The sequence below is a fragment of the Lineus longissimus genome, chromosome 16, assembly GCF_910592395.1.
Source record: "Lineus longissimus chromosome 16, tnLinLong1.2, whole genome shotgun sequence".
Classification (NCBI taxonomy): domain Eukaryota; kingdom Metazoa; phylum Nemertea; class Pilidiophora; order Heteronemertea; family Lineidae; genus Lineus; species Lineus longissimus.
The window spans coordinates 13,728,069-13,755,324 of NC_088323.1; the positions used below are offsets into that span (position 1 = coordinate 13,728,069).

The window sequence follows — 27,256 nt, forward strand, 5'->3', positions numbered from 1 at the left end:
TATTAAAAAGATGATTTAATCAGTACCAGTTCAAATTGGCTGAAGTTAAAGCAGGAAGACATCAGGAAGAATTCTCAACATCTTCTCACATCACCTCTCTCAATGTTAGCGGGAATATTAGCTTGACATTAAGAAGGGCAGCTGCCGATGGTGTGAATTACATGCTTGTTCTGATTAGCATGCTCAAGTTTTAATGTAATGTTTGGTCTAATTAGCTCTCGTCAGTTTATTATGCCTGTAGCTTGGATGCAGAAAAATGCTTTGACAGGATATGGCATGATGGTCTCATGTACAAGTTATTACCCCGTATCCCTCTTAATCACTGGCTCATTTTGTATGAGTGGTATTCCCGCCTGAGGGCACTGGTTGTGTGGAACGGTCAACACAGTGTTAAGTTTAGAGTAACCCGAGGCATACGACAGGGTAGTATACTGTCACCTCTCCTTTTTATAATGTTCACATATGACTTACTTAATGAACTCTCCAACTCTGGCCTTGGATTGCGTGTATCCCAGTATTTATTTAATAACTTCGCATATGCGGATGATGTTAATCTAATGGCGTTAAGTGCCCCAGGGTTACAGGGTCTAATTGACATTTGCTCAAGATTTGCCAATAGGTGGCGGTTCATCTTTGGCTTTAAGAAGACACGTTGTATAATATTTGGTAAAGAAATCTTATCCAAGACTCCAGTTTGGTATTTAGATGACAATGTAATTTCTGTAGATGACGAGGTAGACATCCTTGGTGTTAAGTTCTGTACAAGCCTGATATCACCATCTCATGTAGAGCAGAGGGTCTCTGCTGCTCAGCGTCGAGCTTTCAGTCTATTAAGTGCAGGTTTCAGTTATCCGGGCCTATGTTCAGCTGCCAAAGTGTATTTATGGAAAACCGCTATTTTACCTATTGCAATCTCTGGATGTTCTAGCGTGTATATGAACAAACACGATCTGACTATTTTAAACAGTTTTCAGAGTAATAATTTTAAACGGGTGCTCGGTTTACCGAAGCGATCACACCATGGCAAGCTTCTGAAAGCCATTTCTGTTAATCCTGTCTCCTCTGTGATCCTCAATAGTAAGTTATTACTTTTTAACCGTATTTTTAAACGTCGGTCCCCGGCTAGTGCTCTTAACGCTGTTCTTTTGGCTGAATTTTTAACGGGGCGTGGTTGTACTGCTGGTACACTGTTGCACGATGTCTCCCATCACGTGTCGCCTGCTGTTCTTGCTTTTTCAGACCGTCCCCGCTCGCTCTGCCCCGTTGGCGTGGCCTCTGTTGGCGAGGATGGCGTAGTTGACTCTCTTAGGTCTCTCCTCCTCGACGACAGATACTGCTCCCCGGGGTCGCGCGAGAGGGGGCTGGTCAAACTTTTGGTACGAGCTTTTTAATCATGTACTATTTTATATTTGTTGAACTTTTATGTATCTATTGTACTTGTCATTGTTCTCCTGTTTGGAGGTTTAAATAAATAAATAAATAAATAAATTAACTCATTTACATAAGTTGCAAATTAAACGCAAAACACTCAAGAAATGACAAAAGTATGCCTATGAGAAATGGTTTGGCCTAGTCGCAGATATAAACATTCTTGTCCGCACGCAGTATAATCACTTGTTGTGATTTGCTGTTTAACTTTCAGAGCGCGATGACCGTGCGTTTTACCACATTTGTACGCGTACAAAACTTAAACGACAGATAAAACGTCTTTAGGTACAAGCATCAAAATTGTTAGCCGTTTTCGAAATATCGGCAGTTTAACACTTTACATGCGATTAGATTTGTGCAACGAGGATGATGCCTTTACCTGATGTAGCGTTCCTCGCCAAATATATTTCAAAATAATATTCCAGCTAATTTTAAAAATTATGTACGGTGACACTTACAACACTTTTGACAACATATGTTTATATCTTTCATCGAAATTGTAATAATTATCCCTTTCAGTAAAGAAAGAACATCGAAAACACATCAACTAGCGTCAAATTCAGCATTCAACTTATGTTATGTCACATAACTAAGTTAATTACATAAATCAACCTAGAGCAAACAAACGTATTATACATGTATATATGTTTATTTCGTACTAGGTACAATCAGAGGTGCATGGTGTTGAAATACGTATATACAGTGCTGTATCACCCGAGTCCCTCATGTGAAGCAACTCTTGAATCTGAGTACACAGAAATGACGATGGGATTTTCCATGACTTTGTAAGACACACTCTCCTTATCAGATCCATTCTTTGTACTCGGTGCCTTGCACTAATTACAGTCAAGGACTTGCCAACAGACGATGTGCTGCCCGCCAGTACCATCTGTGTGCACATGTTGAGGAGTGAATTTGAAGATTGAGTAGAATTAGATATAAAGTTAATGAGGCGCTTTTCAAGGGTTATCATGATGTCATAATCATCAATGATAGCGGGAATAAGGTTATTGTGGGTTCTGGGTGAAATACCGAGAACCCTACGCACACACTTCCTCCACGCAGTGTAAACACGCTGTATTTGGGGGTGAGCCAAATCCAACACAGGGCTGCCGTAGAGGAACATACAGAAACTCTTGAATAGACCATATCTCACCACTGCAGAGGCATATTGAAACTGCGCTAGTAATAGATTTGTACGCTTGTACATATCCGATATTGTTGTTTCGATTCTCTCTCCCTCCATATTTGGCCCTATAGGAATTCCGAGATGTATTTCATGTAAACTAGGGATCATGTCGATACCATTAAACCGGACCACAATGCCTTCAGTATTCCTTAAGCCAAACACCAGCAGTTTAGATTTTCCAGCATTGGACTTGATCTTGTACTCTTTAGAATAGTCATCACACAGTTTAAGCATTTGTCGCAGAGCCCAGAGCGACGGGGCAAGAATGATGACGTCATCGGCATACGCAAAAGCTCCAGCAGAAATATGGCCTACACAGCACCCTACTTTTGAAGTCTTCAGCTTATCTAGTAGTTCCCCAATGTATGAATTGAAAAGGATCGGAGATAACACGCCTCCCTGTTACACTCCATTAGAAACAGAAAATGAGTGGGAGGTATAATCATCCCACCTAATATTCACTCTTTGAATGGTATACAAATTCGCTAGAAAGCGTGAAATAAGGGGGCACAACCCCTTGCGTTGCAATATCCTGAATAACTTGATAAAGTTGATACAATCGAATGCCTTGGATGCGTCCAGCATTACAGAATACACTGGGGTATCATTATTGATGTAATATCTTATCACCTCTTCCGTAACAAAACTACAAGAAACTGTAGAAAGACCCTTTTTGAATCTAAACTGACTGTCACTTGAAGTCAGAATATCACTATATCTATCAAGAATGATATAATCAAGTACTTTACCAATAACACTACTGAGGGCAATACCCCGGTAATTATCAGACTGATTTAGCGATTTCCTTACATTTTTAGGGATCGGGATAACGGTAGACATAGAAAAGTCGCTGGGGCAAGACCCATGGTATACCATGGAGGTCAGTAAGAACGACAGATGAACGTGCAGCATACGAGTGGCGTTAATGTAGTGATCAGATGAAACATTCCTAATGCTATCACTCTTTCCCTTGTTTAAGCGCCTGATACCGGCCAAAATGTCGTGAACATCGAAATGGTGAGGTTTCACACATTCACCTCTGCCACATCTACGGTAGATATCCTTTCTTATATCACCTTGCAACACTACAAGGTCTTCATCACGATATGACACAGAGTTATAGAGGGTACGGAATTTCTCAACAAACAGCTCCCCGATCTCAGCTTTACCTGATCTACCGTCCATAGTCATTATTAAATAATACGTTTGTTTGCTCTAGGTTGCTTTATGTAATTAAGTAATTATGAAATTAATTCAGTCAGATACACATGACCCAATTTGATTAGACATACTCAGCATACTCAGTAGTCAAATTTTGATTACTGAGTATGCTGAGTATGCTGAGTATGTCTAATCAAATTGGGTCATGTGTATCTGACTGAACCATAGTCTTACCTATTTGCTACAGCAGTAACTGCATTAGCGCTACACGTCCCTACGATACATTTCAAGCGTATTTTGCCATCCCTTCCTTTTCTGTTCAATCGAAGTTTAGACTGTCTGCAGATCAGACTCTTCCCTCCTCTTTTGGTCGGAATAAATCAGCCATCATGCACGGTTGTTATGAGTGCGAAACGTAAATGCAGGACCTCTTTATTATGGAATGAAACCATCGAGAAATTTTATTTTTTCATAGGAAGCCATCACACCGTTGAACGCAATGAAATGAGGAATAAAAGAACGATGTAAAGCTAAGGTATTCTTTCTATGAAGAAGCCAGTTACTGACTAAGACCAAACAAGGATAATCCACAATTTAAAACGCAGCCCTTGTGTGAAAGGGTAAAACCTTTTTACTATATTTCTTCCTTTTTAAAATCACTACGATTTGCTAATACATCAGCCTAGATACTCAAAGTTATTCCAAATAATACAAAAATAATTGATTTAGCTACATGTAAAACCAGTAGACATAGGATCATAAAAACAGTTCGAAGTTATTCTTAATGAATAGCCAAACTAAACACTGTATAATGGGACGGTCAATATCTGTGGGGAGGTAAGCAATATATTAAGGAGTAACAGAATCAGACGGAACAGGAATTACGTGAAACAGGAATTAGGCGATACAGGAATTGGCGAAACAGGAATACACCATATTCCTGTGAAAACTAGTCCTCGTCCGCAATTCCATGATAGATTCGCACCACTAAATGAGCGTTGTATGAACATTTGGCTTCCTTCCGCTAAGATTAAAGAGACTCAGGCACGCTATAATCTATCCGAATATTTAGCTGCTGTAGCGGGTGATGATGCCGAACTTTTCCCTGTCAAAGTCCTACGGAAAACGGTCATCAACCGCTCCTCTGTCAATACAGCATAAATAAAATTCTTGGAGAGTGCAGAAAATGTTTCCTTGCAACGAATTCTACATGTTGAAAACGCACTGGACTTTCCGTCCCTTCTTTAGACTGCGGTATTTACGAAAGCCCAGAAGGCTCATTCCAAATTCCAAATTCCAAATGCGAAATTCCAAATTCCAAATTCGACATAACCACGTGATATTAGCCTGGTACCGCCGGCCACCGTCTGAGGCGGTGTGGTATGAACGGACGGAGGCGCGGTTACACCGACCGTCTATAAATAGATAATGACGTCACACCACTGAGAAGACTGATAATAGATGCTTTTTTCGCTTTTATAACGCAGTTCTTCATGAATGATTGAATGATTGTTTTTCACAAAGCCCAATCAAAATGAACTGATGACAAAATGGATGAACAGCTGACGTTTGTTTAGCGCCGTCCTTTGATAATGGAGAGTTGGTCATAATGATACGTAAAAAACATTATCTCTAAAATTATTCTTTGAAAAATACTTTGGTATATATAAGTACACTTAAATAAGAAAATTATTAACAAGCAATACCCATGCACTCATCTCCATATAATACGATTTTGATATAAGCTATAAGGACGGTTAGAAATTAACGGATTTTAGGGGGGCAGAGACACGCTAGATTGGGTGTAACCTGGCCTCCGTCCGTCCATACCACAGCGCCTCAGTCGGTAACCAGCGGTACCAGGCTGAGGTCACGTGATTATGTCGAATTTGGAATTTCGCATTTCGAATTTGGAATTTGGAATTTCTCATTTCGAATTTGGAATGAGTGTTTATCCAGCCCAGGCATCAGATAGAGAGGTAATTAGCACTGATAAGATGTGTAAAATTACATTTCATCTAAATTAAGATTTGTTTTTTACATGGAGTGGATGCACATTGGCTATATGATGAGAGTAAGACGGAATTTGAAATTTAGAATTTGGAATTTCGCATTTGGAATTTGGAATTTCGCATTTGGAATTTGGAATTTCGCATTTGGAATTTGGAATTTCGCATTTGGAATTTGGAATTTGGAATGAGCCTTCTGGGCTTTCGGGATAAATTCTGGGAGACCGTTGTCAAAAACGACTTCCCAGTCGGACTTAGCGCCACATCGTGGATCATGGACGACAGCCAGCTCAGAGGGGCCACAGCTGGGGGTGGACTTCGACATAAATACATGTATTTTGTTCTTAAGGTCGGTAATTGAATGCTGGGTCAACTAACCTATGACAGGGGCCAGCTCCTGCACTGTATCACTCGTCGGAGCGACGACATGCATGTATTTGTAGACACCCTAGACATACTGTAAAATATGCGATAAGCGAACGGCCCACAAAACTGGTCGAGAGGAAATCATTGCGTATACATGTGCAGGTCCTTTGAAATAGGCCTACATGACGCTAATGACACGATTTATTGAGCATGTACATGTACCACAAAATCCATGTCTGATATCCCTTTGAATTTAGATGACATTGAATAACCGATTTAAAGCTGGCCTACTCGTGCATTTAAGATTGTCAATCGCAAGCGTCAGCAAGAAACCAAAATGATGTGCACTGTCATTTTTTGCATTTTGATAATGTTTTCTGATTTCGTTCATCCAATGGATAATGGCGACATCAATAATGTTGATGAAAATGTCGATGCCTCACTCCTGCTCGGCGTCACCGATCGTATTCACTGGCGGAGAAAATCCGTCTGCTCGATGACTATGAAAACGAAAACATCAGGCAGCCTCATGGGATTTCATCGGCCTAGTTTGCCAGGGAGCATAACATCCCCTCCGGGACAATGCGCCGATGGCTCCGCGAAGAGGATGACCTCCGAGAGAGACATCGCGAATCTACGAGCAGGCAGGTCAACAGGCGCAGACAAAGACAAATAGGCATTGGTGAGTGCTGTATTGTACTTTTAACAGAGAATTAACGCCATCTTCCATGTCATTTTCTTTTCAAATTTGATGTCCATGAGAACCTAGAACATTAAATTTGATATTGTTCTTTTCTAAAGTCCACATTTTTTTCAGCCTTATGGCCAGAGGTTGACAGGTCAGTTCGTGAATGGATGGCAACAAGGCGACAACATGGGGTACCTGTCTCGGGCGACGACATGATGATTAAAGCTGAACAGTCCTTCCGAACATAGTGGGCAGTGCTTCCCGAACAGCAGCAACAGGAATACCGGCAGCATCGGCCACAATTAACAGACTTCAGGGCGTCCAGAGGGTGGCTAACTGGTTTTCTCTCCAGGAACGGGATTAGATTTAGGAAACAATGCAAAAATGTTACGGCTATTCCCGAAAACGCGAATGAACTTGTGGCCAATTTTCAGCAAAATGTTGCCCAGACGGTTGATGAAAATGGTATTGAACTTGTGATAAACATGAATGAAACGTTTGCACTTTTTGACATAGCGCCACAATACACCTACAATGAAAAGGGGGCAAAACAAATTGATCTTCGCACGTCCCGAGGGAATCCGAAACTAGGATGTACCGTAACTTTAGGGATTACAAGGGATGGGAGAAAGATGCCTGCGAGTGTGATACTCCGAGGACTGAGGGCTGACGGGGAAGTAATCCAGGATTTGAGGGAAAATGCACCGGACAATGTCCGAGTAACCGGGTCTGAAACGGGTTGGGCAAACTGGCAGACACTACTATCGTAGGTTAATGACAGTCTTCTCCCTTTTGTAGGTGATGCCTTTCCATTTTTGTTGATATGGGACATGTTCCCAGCCCATAGAAATGACAAGGTTCAGCATCACATTGAAGATGCGCCTGGTTTTATCCAGTTGATTCCAGGAAGATGTACTTCTTTGGTCCAGCCGTTTGATAAAACTGTCATCCGTTCCTTCAAAATTAACATGCGTAAAATGTGGAAGGCCTGGAAGAGCCAAAGTAATGATGAACATGGTCGTTGTGAGCCAATTACTAGGGATACGCTTTTGCGCATTTTCAGCGACTCCTGGGCCCCTACAACGGAAGATGCAATCCATACGGCCTGGCGTGCGTGCGGACTGCTTCAAGGAGATGAGCCAGTGCCAGATCACGTTGATCAAGACATTATTGATTTTGATAACATTGAAATCGAAGACAATGGTATAGAATTTGTAGATTTGGACGAAGAATTGACTTAAACCCAGTATTAATCATCACATCCTGTTTGTCTTTCTTTTCATCCAATTCAACTCAATGAGCCCAAGTGCTTTTGCACGAACGCGGTAGAAGTCTACCACCAATAACCCCGAGGCTGTACACCTAACCACAAGAAAACGACACTTGTCATCAGCGTCATCTAGGCCTATTTCAAAGGACCTGAACATGTATACGCAATGATTTCCTCACGACCAGTTTTGTGGGCCGTTCGCTTATCACATATTTTACAGTATGTTGTGTGTGTGTGTTTTATTTTGTTTTACATAACATGTAACAACCTTAGGAGCTGATGCTACCTGTTTCTCTGGTACAGGCTCCTCGCTGGGGCCTAAATTGAGGCCCTCTCTCAGTATATCCTCATCCAACATCATGTTGCTGGCTTAGGTTCCAATTCCTCTAAAACTGCTGTTCTAGCGTCGGACACCTTAATTTAACCAAGAGGCTGGTTCTGAGCTCGTTGGCGGGAATGTTCGATGTTTTAGGCTTCGTGGCGCCAGTCATCATGGTCGCAAAAAAAACCTGGCTACAGGAGCTGTGTGGAAAGACAAATACCGATGGGACCAGAGCCTTCCCGAACCTGTCGCACAGAAATGGATGGATTTGCTCAAAAGAGGGCAGAATCTGAAAACATTCAAAGTCGAAAGATGTTTAACTCCACCAGGATCCGCAGGACATTCAATAATGGTCATCTTTCGCGACGCAAGCGAAAGTGAATTCGGCAGTGTTGCGTATATGCGATGGAAAACATAAGATCGGTACCAAACACGATTCGTCATCGCAAAAATCGAGGGTCGCCTCGGTGAAACCACTTACGTTTGCATCTGAAATCAAATACTAGTCATAAATACAGTGCTCTGCATACGTTTTAGGAATACCTCCCCAAATCCCTCTCATTTCCAATTGACATGATTGACCCTTTCCATCCTCAGGCCATTGTGTAATGTCCCTTCTTCTGTTTGCTCTCTTTGTGTGCTCCTCTATTGATAAAGAATTAGAGGTATCCAGTCAAACTGCAGACAAGCTTCAGTTTGCATGTTAAAACACATAACACGAGATTTTTTAAATTATTCTTGGATGTTATGTAATCTCTCATTGTTTACTCCTGAGTTAGCAGTTAACGGGGATTGTCCTTAGTTTGTATGTCAAATCACACCAGACTAATAGCTACATTGTATTTCCCTTCAGTCTTGTGTTTGCTATTACATTTTGGATCTAATGACTTCGCAGATTGCTTGTGAAATCACCTGATATAAATCTTGCTTCTTCTGTGATGTGTATGCTGTAATTCGTATCTCTTTGTGGTGTCTCCTCCATGGTTGAGACAGTTCAAACAGAGGTTGTGACAAGGACACCCATGTCCTCCAGTTTGTGACTGTCTCCTAGAAGACAAGTAAGACTGTTCCAAGTTTGAGACAGGATGTGCCACATGATGATTGGTTGAATGACAGGAACGGGAAAGGTGTGTGCAGTAAAATGTAAGCAATATGTAAATGGGCTAACTAGCCATAAGGAGATAAACTGATATGGCCCAAGATTACGCTGCTAGATAACTATGGCAACACTTTCTTTGCACCTGCCATGAAGACAATGAGGCAGACGACAAGATATCCATCACAGATCACACCGACTCGGAGATGTGATAAAGACATGATAAAGACATTGAGCGACTTTTGTTTGAAATAAGAATAATAATAGGCCCCAAAATGTAAAATTATGTACAGACGATGCAGCTAAGATTCTTTGAGTATTAACAAGAAACAGCTGTGTAATAAAGGGGCGATGAAAAAAACATGGAGTAGGGTAAATACTGCCTACGGATGTGATCCAGAATGGGAAAACGAAATAGCACAACCAGGAAAGCAAAACAGAAAAGTGAGTGGAGGTGGGAAAGAACATAACAGCATGGCCTTGCTTTCAAGAAATAAATATTTGGAATGACCCTGTAATGTGGGTCAAGAGATGCGAAGCAACACCCAAGTTTATTGGATCTCTCAGGTCATGCGCCTGAGAAAAGAAATTTAGTTGGAGCAGGCATGTGCAGCCAGTGACCTGAGAGCGGGAATTTGCATGGTAATTCGCGATCCTGGAAGACCGCGCCAAAAATACAATCCACAAATGACTTTTCTTTAGCAGGAGCTTGCACCATTCAATGCTTAATGAGCATTGTCCTCAATTTGAATGTAAAACACATTAGATTTTTAATGTCCATTCTTTGATTACTCTTGTTCTTTGCTCCTCAGTTAGCATATACATGTACTTCAATAAAAGAACTGTTCTTAGTTGGCATGTGCAAACACATCAGAATATTTCTTTGGCTTACTTTGTGTGCTCCTTACTTAAAAATAATTTTGCAGATAGTCAAAGGGAATACTGTCCTCTGTTTGGATTTAAAATCACCCCACATTTCTTCTCCTTCCCCTGTTTTTTTAGCAGATATCCAAACAAAGGAGGACTTTCCTTAGTTTCCATATCTCAATTCACAACAGATTAATCGCCCCTTGGCTCATACTGCGGGTTTCTTACTACTAGTATTAATTGATTCAAATATATCCACACAAAAGGACTGCCGGTTTAAAATCGCATCAGATGTTTGTCCCTTCGTCAGTGTTATATAAGCTCTCTTTGTTAGTATGGTTGGTTCCTTTTGAACAACAATATGCAGAAAGCTAGTCAAAATGTGTACTGTTCGAAGTTTGCATTCTGAACCTCATATTAATTTTACTTTCATTAGTTTTTCTTAGCCATCATTGTTTGCTCCATTCTTGAACACCAGCTTGCAAAAATCAAAGCAAAAGGAGGACTGTCCTTCGTTAGCATTTTAAACGCACTCAATTGTAAATCTCCATTCTTTTTTTCTTTTTTTAAAAAATCTTATTGTATGATGCTGCGATAGCAGATATGCACTTTAATTAGGACTTTTAGTTTCCATGTCTAATCACACCTGATTGATCACCCTTCTTCAATTTCGCATTTTTCTAATTTTGCACTCCCGCCTTGAAAATTTTTTTTGTGTTTGCTCGCGCGATTTGCACCTTTCCTGAAAATGAATTTGCATATATCTTGTCAAAATGTGGACTTACCCCACTTGCAGGAAAAAATATCTCATGATAATTTTGATCCCTGTGCTTTGCATTGTCTGTCACTGTTCACTCCTTCCTTGAATATCAGCTTGGTTTTTCTCATTGTTTGCTTCTGAGCACCAGATATCCACCTAAACAAAGACGAGCTATGGTTTGCATGCCAAATTATCAGATTAATCACCCTTCTTCAGTTTTGTATTGGCTCAAAATTGTGTGCTACTTTCTGAAAAATGAATGGGTGGATGTTCAATCAAAAGGAAAACTGTCCACAGTTTGCATGTGAAATCACCTCATACTTATTTTTTACCTCAGTTCTGTAGTTTAAGTCTTGATTGTGCGCTGCCTTCTTGAACTTACACCATCTTCCACAAATCCATGAAATGGACGTTGTTGTCAGTTTGCACGTGAAATCACATTAGATTTTTAATTCCTTTTTAAAGTATGTACATATGTTCTGTAGCCTCTCACTGTTTGCCTCGTGGCTTAGCAGATATGCTACTTTTTTAAATAGTTTCCATGTCAAATCACTTCAAATTAATCAATCTTAGGCTTACTTTGCGCGCTCCTTTCTAATTAGTTTGTTAACTCTAAATGTGGACTATCTTTACTTCAAATTGCATCAGATTTATGCCCCTTCTTCAGTGTCATTTCAGCTCTCTTTGTTGGTTCCTCAATTGAGCCGAAATTGGCTTAAAAAAGAGACATGTTCTCAGTATGCATCATGAAATCACCTCACAATACTATTTCGTCCACTGATTTCTGTTAGGTGTGATCAATTATAACATCAGCTTGCACAAACCCATGAAAAAGGAGGACTGTTCTTAGTTTGCATGTGAAACACATCAGATTAATCACCATCCCTTCAATGATTCTCTGGCTAATCTTGTGTGCTCCTTTCTTAAAATAATATCGAGTCAAAAGGGGGCTCCCTTCCGGAAAATGACTTGTGTTGCCTAACTTTCATTCATTTTACCTTTCTTGAAAACGAAGTTGCAGATATCCCGTCTAAATGCGGAGTACTTGTGAAATCACTGGATAAAATTTTTGCTTTTTGCTTTGTGTCAGCTGTAAGCTTGCAGAAACAAATGCAAAAGGAGGACTGTCCTCAGTTTGAATGTGAAACACATCAGATTTCGAATGCCCATGCTTAATTTTCTCTCATTGTTTGCTCTCGAGGTAGCAGATCTACATTTAGAAAATAACAGTCATGTCAAAACACTTCAGACTTATCTTATCACCCTTCTTCAACTTTGCGACGGCTTTAATCGCGTGCTCCTTTCTTGAAATTTGAATGAATGAATTTGCGTGCGGTAGGCTATATTTAATTTAGTCAAAACGAAGACGGTCCTCAGTATACATGTGAAATACCGTGACATCGACTTTTTTACTGTATGTGGTGTTAGCTGCCATTGTTTTCTCCCTCTCAAACATCAGTTTACAATAATCTATCCAAAAAGAGGTTTGTCCGCAGTTCGCACGATGAAACAAATTTGCCTTGTAATGTCCATTCTACGATTTGTATGTCAACCTTCATCATGACAAATCGGGGCATTTCCATTCCATTCTGCTACATTTCGTGTGCCGACGATGCCCTCCTTGATCGAAATGCTTTATTTGGCGCTACGATCGCTCCATGGCCGGCTGACTGAGGACAATTAGTGTATCAATGCGCACCTTCTATGGGCATCCTTCCTACCGAGGACGTCCTCGGTTTTTTTGTAGTCCACGTTTTTCCGGGGCTTGACTAGGCTGACTCCACATTGCATAATATAACAGCAACTTTCAGCAACTGAAACCCCTTTAAATGATGTAGTGCGAGTTCAGCCGGCCTTTTCAGCAGGCATCACCTATTGCAGGAAGTTAACAGCATTATCAACCTTTTCGGAGCATGAGACCCCGTTAAATAATGAACTGAGTTTGGAGGTCACCATTAGGAGAGAGTTGGGACACACTCAACCCAGTCTGATTTCACCTTTAAAACAAGATTTGCAATTCTTCGTTTCAACTAAGCTATTTCTCCGGTCCAGGTTTTATACCTAACCCAACTTATTTCTTGTTTTACAAATCTCTTTTCTCATTTCACAAATTTCATTTCTCACTTTACAGGATTTCATTTCTTGATTTCTTGGTTTACAGACACCCAACTACATGTATGTCCTCTGTTATATTGTGAAATGTGCGTTTGGTCAGTGACAAGACCCTCACGACTATGTCGACTATCGCTAGCGGCAGTGGACAAAAAGCTGGTACACGTTAGTATCAAGCAGTTTTCCTTTACTGTGGCATCAGAAGGAACACGTTGCATCCTTCCTGGTAGAGTCAACCAACAATACTGGATGATGTCCCCCACTTCTTCGTCATTCCCCACTATAGTATCATTCCAATCAGTTCTGGTGAATGTTTCTTTCGTTCCTTCAGGTCACGATCAGCCCCCCTTCGCAATCAGATCACATACGGCAACTTTCCTGTATCCCGCCTTTAATTATTCGGCCAATTGCCAGTTATCAATCCGAAGAGATCATTTCCGAGCTCATACTCATACACGGCAGGCTTTCTCTATCTCTTCTCTCATCAATACATATTGGTGATGATATGTAGGCCCTAAACTATTTAGTGTTGGACTCCTTATGGTAAGTTGGAACGTTGGTGGGCAGCCAGATGCAGCTTAATGACTGGACATCTGGTGCACAGGCAACGCTTTCCGAGAGCATATTCCACTGTTTGATGGTTCGTTGGAGGAAGCTGTTGCTATTTATAACACCAAGAAAGATTTGATTCGTAAGACCATTTTTTGAGATCAACTGTATATTTTCATGAGTCCAGCTTGCACCCTACCGTGTATTCGTCAGGACTGAGGAAACGTACTACAACAAACGATAAAAGAGTACAGTAATTACACAATAAACAAGATAAGAATGAAAAAAGAGTAATAAAAAGGCCACCGGTAACGGTCAAAACAAATAACCTCAGTGGAGACACATTGCGGCCAGCAGGGTAAGGCCTACAGAAAGGCGAGTAAACAGGAAGGTCCTGGTTAGGTGCTAGTGTATTGGAGGATACCACAAAACTGGTACCATAGGAAAAGTAAATGCTACTTGATGTAGCTAAAAACAGAGAGTACTCAAAAATTACATAATAATGTAAGCGAATTAAAGAAGACAGGTAGGCATAAAAAGGCCTATTGGTAGTGAGTGAGAAATACCTTGTCCGTCATTGAGACAGTGTAATTTTGCAATGAATTTAGCAACTTATACCTTCCATTCTGCAGGTTTGTTGTCAGTGTCTGTGGGCCATCCTCTGACTCTTTCCGGGCCACTCTTGTTGGTGTTCTTGAGGGATGCCCATGATGTTGTTAACGATTCTGTACATGAGGACGAGTGAATATTGGTGTCGTCGCTCTTCTAAGGTATCCAACTCGAGTGCCTTAATCGTGACTGGCTAATTCAAATTCAATTCTTTTATTACTCTAAAACGCCCACTAGGGGCCAACAGTAACATAAAATAATCAAAAAATATTCAACATAAAATTACAGGGTACAGTACACACGTAACCAAAATAATATTACAAAGATTTAAATGCAAAATTATAATTTAATGGAAATCAGGACAATATGGAGTTACAAAGTTTAAAGAACTCACATGGCCATCAGTCAGCTGTTCGTAAAACTCGGGCTTCAATAATTTTGTTTAGCTAAGAATAAGTCTGCAAAAAATCGTTTTCTGCTTAAGCTTGGTTCTTGTTTCGCAAACATTCGAGGCATTATCAGTCACATTCTGAAGTCAAACATTTGTTGAAAGCTGTTTTTTTATTAATTGAAGATTAGCTACATGTTTACTTCTGGAGCAGTTCAATTTTGCAAAGATCTTACGTCGACTCGATGCCGAATTGGCGGCTACCTGGGGGGTGGGGGTGGGGGGGGGGGGGGGGGGGGGGGCAAGCTTTCATTTAGGCGGATAGGCGAATAGGCGGTTAAGAGGGTCCTCTTTCAGAAAAGTAATGGCAGTTTATAGTGGGGTCCTCTGTTAAAGTTGATGGGGGTGGTGTCAACGCTTAAAAGGGCTAGGATGGTGTAGGAGGACCACTATTAAAAGTTGGCGCGTGTTCCTTGAAAAAGAAGGGACTTTTGGGAAATCAAAAAATCGCTTCCGTATGACGCATCCCTGTGGATTATGACACCTCAAATTTCAAAACATTATACGCAGAATTGATAGGGATAGGTCATGCGGGAGAAATTTATGATTGGTCCTAAGTCCCTCGATTATGAGCTGTTCCACTGTAAGAAGATGATTTTGGTATGATTCTATGTTGTAAGTCCACTGTTACCGTATCCTTAATAAATGCAGGCATTGTCGCCCACAACATTAATTAATAGTTTGTTGTACTCTGTTGTGTCGTCATTTCTTCTCCCGAAAAGCAAGTATTTTTCTTGGGCAAATAATTAGGGGTCGGGTTAGGTTAGGGTTAGGGTTAGGTCTTCAAAGTGCATGTTTTGGGCGTATCACTTGCCAATTCCATATACAGCAGAGGTATGACACCTTACTTAGTACCCAGTTTTGTAGATTCCTCCTAGTATATGGGAACCCCGTCGCCAAGGTGTGCAGGAGAGGGTAGAGTGTCTTCGATACTCAGTTAATAAGTAAAATTTGTGACCCACGCAGATAGAGGTAATTTCATTGATGCATCATGGTTTACAGGCGCCGAAAAAAGTGCATCACTTGGTATATATAAAATGAGGACGTTCTGAATAAGTTCGCGTTGTAATGGTGAGGATCTGATCTTTGTATTGAATTGAATTGAAATTTACATTTACATTCATATACCGCAAAATCCAAATTTTGCTCTAATGCGGTGTTTCAAAATATCGTCTGAACAGATGGGTTTTTAGCCCGCACCTGAAAATAGCAACAGTCTTAGCCTTTTTAATCTCAATGCTGAGCGCATTCCAAAGTCTGGCCGCCAGTACAAGGCAGCTCCTGACACCGTACGTCTCCAGGCGATTCCTGGGGATCCTCAGGAGACATTTGTCTTCGGACCTCAGGGATCGCCCGGAGTCACAGGATGGGAGGAGCTCGGATATGTAAGCAGGGGCAAGTCCGTTTCTTGCTTTGTATATGAGGAGCATTGTCTTGAGCTCTATACGTTCAAGGATTGGTAGCCAATGTAGACCTCTCAGCACGGGGGTAATATGTTCACGTTTACGCCTCCCTGTGATTACTCGCGCTGCGTGATTCTGAACCTTTTGTAGCTTATCAAGTACATTTTCATCGGCACCAACGAGCAGGCTATTACAATAATCCAGTCTGGATATGACAGTTGATTGCACTAGAAGTTTGTACTCGATTCCCAATCTTTGCAAATGCCATCGTGTGAAATCTAACGTTTTTTCTTCCATGCATGTTTTCCTTATACCTCTTCTACACGATTAAAAAGGCGTTTATATAGGGAGCAAAATCAGGAAATTTTTGAAGTTTTTCAATATACAAAAATGTAGAACCGAGGACACACACCAAAACGAGGACGTCCTCGCTTGGAAAAGTCCTCAAAGTGCATGTTTTGAGCGTATCACGTGCCCATTCCATATACAGCAGAGGTATGACACCTTACTTAGTACCCAGTTTTGTAGATTCCTTCTTTCTAGTATATGGGTCCCCGTCGCCAAGGTAATGGTTGGTTTGTTGCCAATTTTCCTCTGGTGGTGCAGATCGACCATTAATAATCCAATCGGAAGGTCATACACATTGTACACTGCCTTTTGTTATTGTATGATCGACCACAGTGGTGAAGAACCCCGAGACATTTATGCATAAAAGCGAGGACGTCCTTTGAAATTATAATGTGGCGTCCTCGATCTGCACCACGTGCACGTAAGAATGCGTGCGGGTGTGTGCGTGTGTGCGTGTGTTTTGGTTTGGTTGGTTTTTTTGGTTGTTTGTTTATGGCTATTTTGTATATTACACTTCACTGTTAGTTATTAATCTTTCGTAATCTTTTAGGAGGAATCAACATAAATATACATATATGTATTTATTGTATTTCGATATTTGGTTATCGACAGTATGTCTGTCTTGTTTCAGGACGGCTGGACGGCGCTAATGAGCGCCTCCAAAAACGGTCACATTGGTGTCGTAGATGCTCTATTGAAATGTGGCGCAAAGGTTGACAAAGAGAAGAAGGTAACACACCAAAACTTCCATTCATCTTAACTTAGCTTTCTAAATCATAAGATAACAAAGCATTGTATATTATTGTTGAATAACTAGTTTGAATCGCTTGAAATCATCCACACCTCAGGGTCCGGTATTCATGAAGCCTTCTTGATAGAGTTTAGTAAGCGTTTACGTTTTACTAGGTGGTTCTTAGCGAGTTGCGTCATATTCACAAAGCACTCATAACTGCAATCGATTTCGTAAATCGTCGCTACAAGCCCTATGTGAGGTGTTTTCGACTTCGTAGCATTTTCTATGGAGGTTCTTCACGTGACTTCACGACGTGACGTTTTGATGGCCACCTGCCAATGCATTTCCTTTACGTCGTGACCACGTGACGGCCAATATGGCAGTGCAAAACAAAACTCTACATTCCTACGTTAGATGGCGCGCCGATCGAATCTGACTTGACACTAGGTGGCAGCAGCTGACGGGTATAAAAAGATAAACGAAATGTCCGCGATCGATAAATTTGAACCCGCAATTCACACACTTTGTGACCAAAACATAAGAGAAAAGTATCATATACAAAAGAGTTTTTTTTTAAAAGGTCGTAGATTCTCTATTGAAACGTGACGCAGAGGTTGACCAAGGGGAAAAGGTAACACACCAAACGTCCCATTCATCCTAACTTAGCGCTCTAAAATCGTAAGATAATAAACCGATGTATGTTATTGTTGAATGGGATAACTCTTGCGGTCATCTACACATCAGACTCTTATCCATTTATATATTTCGATATTTGCTTATCGATAGAATACTTATTAAATTGTTAAATACATGAGCATGACTGTATACATGTAGCACTGCCGCTGTCCCGAGAGGAAAACAATGGCCATTCTGAATCCTGTGGCGCCTCGAAAGTTAAAGTTCCAAAAAGTCAAAGAGGTAAACATATAAGGTCACAATTTGCAATGTCCATTAAATCTTGGTAAGAAGATACGACTTGTTATCCAAAGTTTAACATTGTAGATACTTCCTGATCAGTATAATATATCGATAATTGCGGTGATTAATTAATTAAACACCGCGTTTGTGTTATTTGATCATTCACATGCGGTTTATAGCTCACAGTTTTCGGTGGCGTTACAGCAGTGAAAAAACATGAACAAACAAACTGCATGTAATCACGAATTGCTATCGTACAATGCTATCGTGACTTCTGCTCAAAATTATCAAAAACCGACGCCGTTAACGACAGTCTGCAGACTCAACTTAATAATTTACAACACGAAAACAGCGTCCTTAAGTCTGAGTCAGACAAAAACAATAAAGAAATATGTGAAATAAAGGGAAAAGGAAACAAAAAAGCTTAGATAACAGTGTGATAAGCATAACTCACAAAGGCGAGACGAAATCAAACTTGCATTTGAACGTAAGCAAGGACATTCGGGTGTCTCGAAACTTCGTAATGATCTGAAGCAACTGAAAGTAGACGTCAGTGCGATCGAGATGCCAGAAACGAGCAGAGATTTAAATGACATTCGGAAAAATATGGAATCTTTACGCTCGAAACAGAACTCCTTTGATCGAGATATTCGGAACCTTTGTAAAAGCGGTAGTTATGCAATGTGCCTGAAAACAACCAAAGAGGCAGGTGATGAAATTGATATCAAACCAAAGCTTCCCCGCATCCATAGGACCATGGTTGATGAGGCTGACTTACCTTACATAAGGAAAACACCCAACGCGTCTGAAAACTCGAAGGATACGAAAAAGGGCTCCAATGCAAATCAGAGGGGAAATCAACTTGTCTATTCGCTTGCTCACCAACAACCTGAGCTGGATATCATACCTGATCGTGCGTCATGGCGGAACTCCTCGGATGCTGCAGATCGGCCTGTTACTACTACATACCTGCTGCTGCGAGAATCGCCTTCATCGTCCTCGTCATCGAACTCTATTAGAAGACTAGAAACGGATAAATCTTACTCCTCACCCCTTTGACGCACCGAAACTGTGCTTGCAAGCAACCAGTTCATGGTGAGAACCAGGGACTATGGTGGGAGTGACCAGCTAAAGCAGGATTGGCCTGTACCGGACACTACCCAACATCCTGGGTGGTCTGTGATTAACACTGGTGTTTTGATACTGGCGTTTTCAACTGCAGACTAACTACTACAGGTATAACTCACTGATGCAATGCTCGGGAATTAGCTGGAGATGAACTTCGACTTCAAAGTTTCATTCCTAAAGTCAGTAATTGAATGCTGGGTCAACTAACTTTTCACAGGGGCCAGCTCCTGCACTCTATTACTCGTGGAGTGACCACATGCATGTATTTATAAGGAGGCTTGGGTTATCTGTTCATATGATTACAAGAAGGAAACTCAAAATGTTAAGTGTTCATCATCATATGCGAATGAAAAAATAACATGTGATAGTGAGAGACGTCATCGATATTTATGTTGATTGTCAGTAACTAATCACAGAGCTTTTATTTTTTTATGTTTCCAGGGGTTAATTAGAGGACCACCGGAAGTGGGGAGCTCGTTGACCCCTGGAAATAGAGGTTGCAGAGGCCTCGGCTCCACATCATTGGTATTCACCTGTTATTAACCAGCGTTATAAAGTATTGTTTCTTGTAGTCCCGCGAGAGGTGGAGACGGTTGCGTTCTGTCTCTCGTCCTCAAGCTGGCCATTTGAATTATAGTTGATTAACCGAGACTTACCTGTAAGTTGAAGGTTGATTGTAATTCTATCGAACAATCAATCACGAGCGGGATCACGTGAGATACGCGCAGTAGATCAGCAGTAAGCCTAATGGCCGCGGCCACGCTAAATACCCACCATGAGACAAGACCACTAATGAATATTCATAGGTTGGAGGGTCGAGGCCTATCAATTAGACGAGTGCATGTTTTTAACTCTCAAGTACATATTTGGAGAGGTATTGAAAAAATATTTGTTGTTTCAAGTCTACACTGAGATATTAAGAAATTATTTGATGAAAAAATTAATTTCGAATTTTGCTAATTGGGTAATAGGGGGCGTGTTTTGAGTTTTTTCTGCCAGTTGGCTGAAAAGAGTGGAAATATCGAAGTCTGTCTAATTTGTCGATTATCAAAAAATTTCCGTGGTCAATCACCATTTTATTTTTCACCATTTACTTGCCCGACTGTCCGGAATAACATAATCTAAATTTCAGATTCACAACACCACGCGTTCTTTGATGCGTAGCGGTCAAACATTGACAATTTAAGTGCGGGTCCATGATACCACCATTCAGAGGGTGGCAAGGTGGGGGTCAAAAGTTTTTAATGAGATTTGGCATGCAAGACCCATTCACTAAGACAACAATCCACAGCAATTATGAGCTCAGCCAAGTAACTGGTTGCTGAGCTAGGGGTGGGCCTATTTTTGGGGTCACGTTAAGCCATTTTTGGTAAATTTTAGGCCATTTCTGAGGGCGACTTTGGACATGCGTACCAGGACGAAAGAGCAATTCTGGACAATACCCTTTTGTGTGGTAGTAGTACATGGTCTGTTGTGTTCACCCAAGAGAAATCATAAAGCCATGGCCTCTGCCCAGGCTACTATAGGCCTAGAAAGATTATGTAATAGGTCATGGTTGCGGAAGAGGTCAATTCAGACCAATGGTTCTTAGCCATTGCAGGGCTCTGGATGTTGCAATATGCCTCATATTGAAGGTAATTACATCACCTTTCAAAATCCAAAAGGAAAATCCAGGGAAGTCCATGGGTTTGGTCAGGGTGTCCCAATAAAAAAGTGAGATTTTTAGCAAAAGAGGAGATTTTTCACTCATTATGAAGTGGCGCCGCCTATTGTGTATTTATGGAAATAGTCTCTTCATTGCCCAAATTGGTCCTTGACCACAATTATTTCCTGTGTGGTGCTGTATGATGTTATGAAAAAGACATTTTGGGTCACCATTGCAATGCATGGGCGGGGGGGGGGGGGGGCACTCAGTGATCTGAAGAGATTCCACTTCCCAGGGTGGTCGTGTACCTAAGCCTCCTCTTCGAAATTTCAATCCTCGGTTGGCGGATAAGGGACACTTTTCATAAATAATCCACTCCCAACGATGCCTGTAGCCAAGCTAACTTTTCAAACAAAATCTAAATCAATATCAATATCGTTGTATAGGGGACATCCCCTCCTGATTCATGGTTGGTCTGCTTGGACCAACTATTTCTTTAGCGTTACATCCAGAAAAATAAGGATTTTTACCTGCATGATCAGGCAACAAAGCCAAAGGTCAGGACAGACCTCTGCAGACAGCGAATTCTATCTAATCACACATGAACGAGAAAAGTGAACAAGCAGTCCACCAGAAATAATGAAAATTAGTACTACAATGTATAATGTACTATGACTTCTTTTCACTATATATGACTATTTACAACATGAACACATACAAACATACAATGGCCAGCCCCCCCCCCCCCCCCCCACAGTTGAGTTTTAAAGCAGCTGACCTTTGACCTGGTAAATACACAATACATTGTATCTCAAAAACAAGAGCAGCCGTAATGACACCAAATGTCATCCTGGGTATACATTTGTACCTAGTGTACACATGTACCAATGATAAAAACGGGGCAACAATAAGGATCCTCAACTTTGACCGGATACCAGGACCAAGTTTCTGATTTCTGTAGCATTTCTGAAGTTAGGCTGGTATGGCACTGAAAGCAGCCACTCACAAGAGTTCGGTCTGAATCTAAGCACCTAGTACCATAATTATATTGTACATGCAAGGTGTCCCAGAGAGTGCGCCAAAGGGCCCATTGGCTGTGATAACCATCCAGACTACAAGGCTAACAAGTTGAAAGGTCAACAAGAAACTCTATTGCCCCGTCTAAATATTGGATAATACCGTATCACTAGAGCTATCAGATTGGTACAAAAATAGCTTTTAGTCTCAGTATGAACATGGATTGATAATATTAAATACAGTCCAACTGGTGTCTCATCTGCTGTACATGTTCTAGGGTATACAAAAAAATCCAGTCGTCTTATTCAAAAACATGATGCATTCTACATGGAGGCCATGAAAAGAACTTCTCATTTCTCTTAAACATACAACGTACAGGTCAGCAATCCTCTTTTCAAAGAGAGGAATTGGAACAGATGCTTATGTCTAGGTCACCATTCATTTCATGCTTCAGTAGCAATATTCTAGGTTACAAGATAAAAACTGGCCCTGAGGTCAATGTTTGACTAGATTATTTGAAAAATTGGAAATTGGGAAGTTTTTTCCAGGGTCACTATGCAGATTCAATGATCACCAAGATCCAACGTATTAGAAACCTGCCTCCTGAGCAACTTTGTTTCTGAGTCTGCGTCGCACCACAGCAGCAGATACAGCAGCAACTTCCTCCTCAGTTGATTCTTCAACAACTGGCCCATCAGGGAGATGTCCACATTTCTGCTTTGTGGACAACCTACTGAAATAGCTCATCACCTGCTGTGATATTAGCCAGTGCTCTTTGCTGAATGTAGCCTTCAGACGTGTGGCAACATTTGAGGGATTCTCCTTGATACCGGTGTTGACACCTTTCATGAACTCTTTCTCCAGGAATTCCCGCACCTCTGGGGCATTGCGCCGTGCAGTCCGTTGGCCACGCTGAGCCCATCCTATTTTAACGAGGCTGCTTCCAGACTCAACGGTGCCCGACACTTCAATAGCACCACTGGAAACAGAAGGCTTTGCAAGGGCATCGACTTTTTCAGTCCACTTCCTCTTGACTTTATCGATTTTCGTGTCCTTCAGTGGGAGGGCATCATGAGTACCGCAAGCCATGTGCATGGTGAGTGCCTCCTGGCTAGGGAACATCCTACCGCAACCATCTTCCGGGCATGGCACTTGCACCATCTGTGAGGAACTGTGGGCACTAAGACTTCCTGTGATTTGATCTGGTATAGTGTAATCACCTATAACTACACCAGATGATCCCTGTCTGGTCTTCTTCAGTACAACATTGTGGCTATGGAATTGGCCAACCCCGACACCATACGCTGTCCAAACCCGAATGCCTTCTTCCTCAAATTGAAAGTTTGTGTAAGACGTTATTCCTTGCCAAGTGCCCTTTTCTTTGGCTGCTCCGGGCTTTAGGGTTGCAACGGCAACATAGCAACCGCGTACTCCACCATACGTCTCAAGAGCATTCTTCATATCCAGGGCAGTCTGGACATCATGCCCCTCATTCACATATCGCTGCATGTGAGCCTTCATTGGGGCAATTTTTCTATCACATATATCTTTGCCCGATTGGGCCTCGCTAAAGTCATATCGTTTTATGAAAATCCCCTTGGCTTTAGACAGTGATGGCAGAGACAATAGCAGGGAAGCGTTGTGGTAACAACCCGCATTGTCAGACCGAAGGAACAGCTCTGTCACTTGTGGCAATTCGACTTGAAGCTTTGCGATGCAGGCCTCAATCAACGAGTAGACACTGAACCAATCCTGCTTGCATTGATCGAGCACGTGGACAAAGCAGTGTATCTGGAAAAAAACAAAAATTACAAAACTTTAAAATGAGACGGTGAACGTAAGGAGGAATTCGTCTAGGGTGAGATACATGTATTGGCATGTATCACTTAAATTTGCTGTCACTTTGGGAAGAACATCAAACATCCATCATCAATTAGTATTGATGACAGGACATCATTCCTGTGAAACAAATGAACTATACTGCCCTTGGCATTATAGTATAATTGAAATAGGTGATCCTCTCCCAGCACACAGACTGTTTAGTTTTTGAGTTCTTCAGTCCAAATCACTCTGTGCATAGGCTACCACTTCTTTAAAAAGTTACACCAGCCTCTTTTCACTCATTCAACTGGAAGGTCCTTCAGTCACGCAGATTGGAGAACAGTGTCACACCGAAACATTCATACATGGAGGACCTCTGCAACTAACCTGGAACTCGTTTTCCATTGTCTTTGTCACCAACGCAGACACATGCCTGGAGATGCCTTTCTTAGCAAACCAGTCTTGCTGGGCCTCACGGAACTTCATCGGTAGGAATTTCATTGCCCAGTCCATGGTCATCAAGCACTGGTTTGGCAGCAGCTCATCAAGAATTTTGGTCTTGGCCCTCTCCTGGTTCTTGGCCCTCAGCAAATGTGCCTTCAGTTGAATGATCTTCTCCTTTGCCGCTTCAAAATCAAAAAGAAGCTCTTCCCTCTGTTTCTCATACCTGAAAACAAGACCGCATGATACGTTAGCACAAGCATAAGCATGGGGTGGCATAAGTCACTCAGGCAGTGTTTACTTTGAGCCTGAAATTTGGGATAGGGTATTGACATTCAATTGAGTTCTACACCACAGTAACAATATACAGATTGAGACACACCATCAGTCAGCAAATTGTTGGAACTGACAAATCACTGTTTGATTCCTGAGAAAGTCCATGACCACACACTTATTCTCAGAGGTGTGTGCTACTGAATCAAACTTGATGTAAGGCAAGTAGTTGAATGATGGTTCAGGAAACAATCAAGAAAACAGCCAGAAGATCATGATGGCATTGAATGTCATTCATCAACACAAATCCTAGGCATACAGAACATGCTTGGCATAAGAAAATATCCATACCTGTATGACACGTCTGAATCGCTGAAGGCTGACTCGATGGTATCAAATATATACGATATCTCGTCACATCGTTGACATGAAAAATCATGTTTGTGGCTGCAAGGTGTTGTACCATCCCCCAAGGCATACATGATACAGTGGTCAGGGCACTGGCTGGCTTCGCTGACATGAAGTTTGAAATCCGTCTTTAGGTAAACCCTCGCAGACTGAATCTTGACATTCAAGTCCTCTATTGTTGCATGTGGATAACCTGAAATTAATGTGAAAAAAAAGTTAATTTGATAAGCAGGTTGCATGTGAAATTCTTTTGAGTTCACTATGAATATAATAGTGCTTGACTGATGCATGTGGGCCTATCTTTTCTATTAGCAGATTGAGAAAAACAAAGAGTACAAGTGAAACAGAATGGGCATAGTTGGCTTGGCCGAATGGGTATAGCTGGCTTGGCAATGTGTTACAATCAGTTTTAGGCAGCCTATGTGACTGAATAATGCAGAAGACTCAACCGTATCAGTGTTTACATTTTTTATACATACCACAGTCTCCAAGGACTTCCAAAACTTTGAGTAGGGTATCGAATGCTTGAGATCCTTCTGCGGCAATGTTGTCTAATCCAGCCAGGGACTTTTTTTGAGATGCAGCGCACACCTGAATGAAAGACAATTTTATTTTACAACCAATATGTAAACAAGTGAGGAAAAAGACATGAAAGAAGTGTCATTAAACATGTCATATATTCAATAATACTACTAGGATGTACTTCTCCCCTTTTTCAATCAATAGACGGTCCAACTTTTCCCATACTTTCTCACGGAATACCCTTGGATTTCAACTTGTTTTGGGCAGACAAACACAATTTCCAAATCCACAGCAGAAGAACTCAAAATAAATCTTTGCCAAGGAGTTGCATTTGCTGTTACCTTTGGAAGTCGAACTCCAAATACCTGTAATTGGCATTCTTGCCTGAATTATTGAGAAGAGTGAGCTTCTTTTCAGTGGTTGAAAACCAATTTCCTCGCAGTATGCTAGGTACATCTGAATGAGTCTTGACACGATGGTAGTCCTCACAACATTTGGTATCTCCAGTTTCTCCCCATGGCTCAGCTTCATGGTACGAGTTCCATATGCTACATCTTGAAGAAATTCTGGTCTAGAGATGAAGTCGAGGAAGTGATCCACCTTCGCCTCATCCATACGGGATCGGGTGACTGGCTCAATATGCACAGGTTGGGCTTGACCAACTTCAGTAGCGTGTTGTCTTGCCTTGTCAATTCTATAGATAGTCAATCCTGGGATTAGTTCCTGCAAAAAGGTAGACATTGAATACTAGGTATTTTTTTAACAATAGCAATTCAAAATGTATATGCACAGTGTAAATATGAGTGACAATGAGCAGGTCACTCAAGTTCAAGTGCATGTACATGTACATGTAAGATGTAACCTGGTTCCAACAACTGGAAATACCAGGGTCATTCTATTGTGATAGTTGTCCTTTCTCATACCTCTCATTCCACACATGACCCTGCTCATCAACCAACAGAACTTATTGATACAGCATAGCCTGAGGGGTTCAGTTGATAGAGTAGTGGGGACTGGCGGTAATGATGCTCAATTTTGTCGTCAATGAGGATGGGATACACCAACAGGGCTTGCCTACTACTACATGCCAATCCTTTGAACTGCGTGCAACAGCTAATGAAATCTTGAAACTAACCAGCAACTGTGCTTTAGTGCGATTCGTAGCAAGGATGGATAGGATTTGTCTTTTGGTAAACCATGTTTCCGCCTCATTGTAGCACTTCACGACTGAAGCAGCTAAACTGTCATCCACTACCGATGGTGCAGGATGGACCAACGCCATCAATTCATCCTCTTGTCCAGGTGCGAGAAGATGAAGAACTAGACCAAGTGCTTCCCTTGCCTTCGATTTGTAATACCGTAGGGTTCTTTGTGAGGCACTGTCAATGGCAGTGACGAGCTGACCATCTACTGGAGCACATCCTCCTTTAGCAAGGAAACTATTCAGTGTTGCCAGTTCGACATTTCGTGGCGCTGGGGTAGGTGCCCAAGTCACATCCATCACATCACAACCATTATCAGTCTCTGTACTTGGTGTGGAGCTACCATTTCCAGAAAGCAAGTGGCCACCCTGAAATGAAAGAGGAACTTTAAATGGCCACACCAGTAATTACTTATGTGTGCAACAAGACAGCATAGCATCAATGAAATGGTCCATGGACGTGTTGTCACTTTAAAGCCTCGAAGTTCCCTTACAAGCCGGCTATGAAAATCCAAATTTGACTC

The 27,256-nt window shown here is 41.5% G+C and overlaps 2 protein-coding genes across 2 annotated transcripts in view; one reads left to right on the plus strand and one right to left on the minus strand.

Moving 5' to 3' along the window:
- The window catches only part of LOC135500409 (ankyrin repeat domain-containing protein 50-like), a 745,855-nt gene that overhangs the window by 560,732 nt on the left and 157,867 nt on the right, over positions 1 to 27,256 (plus strand). Inside the window, exon 15 of the mRNA XM_064791866.1 lies at positions 17,257 to 17,355. Coding sequence (XP_064647936.1) covers positions 17,257 to 17,355 — 99 coding nt within the window. The remainder of the gene's footprint in view (positions 1 to 17,256; positions 17,356 to 27,256) is intronic.
- Positions 22,655 to 26,146, minus strand: LOC135500766 (uncharacterized). The gene is made up of 5 exons (XM_064792417.1): positions 26,021 to 26,146; positions 25,489 to 25,600; positions 24,953 to 25,202; positions 24,275 to 24,554; positions 22,655 to 23,857 (listed from the first exon to the last, which is right to left on the minus strand). Exons 1-5 carry the CDS (start codon positions 26,144 to 26,146, stop codon positions 22,655 to 22,657), a joined length of 1,971 nt encoding a protein of 656 aa, XP_064648487.1.

Coding starts and splice junctions, on each gene's coding strand:
- LOC135500766 (XM_064792417.1), bottom strand. CDS start 26,146: ATGGATGAGGCGAAGGTGGATCACTTCCTCGACTTCATCTCTAGACCA. Junction 25,601..26,020: donor AACTGGAGATACCAAATGTT/GTGAGGACTACC, acceptor TCTTTCATTCAG/GTGTGCGCTGCATCTCAAAA. Junction 24,555..24,952: donor GATTCAGACGTGTCATACAG/GTATGGATATTT, acceptor TCTTGTTTTCAG/GTATGAGAAACAGAGGGAAG.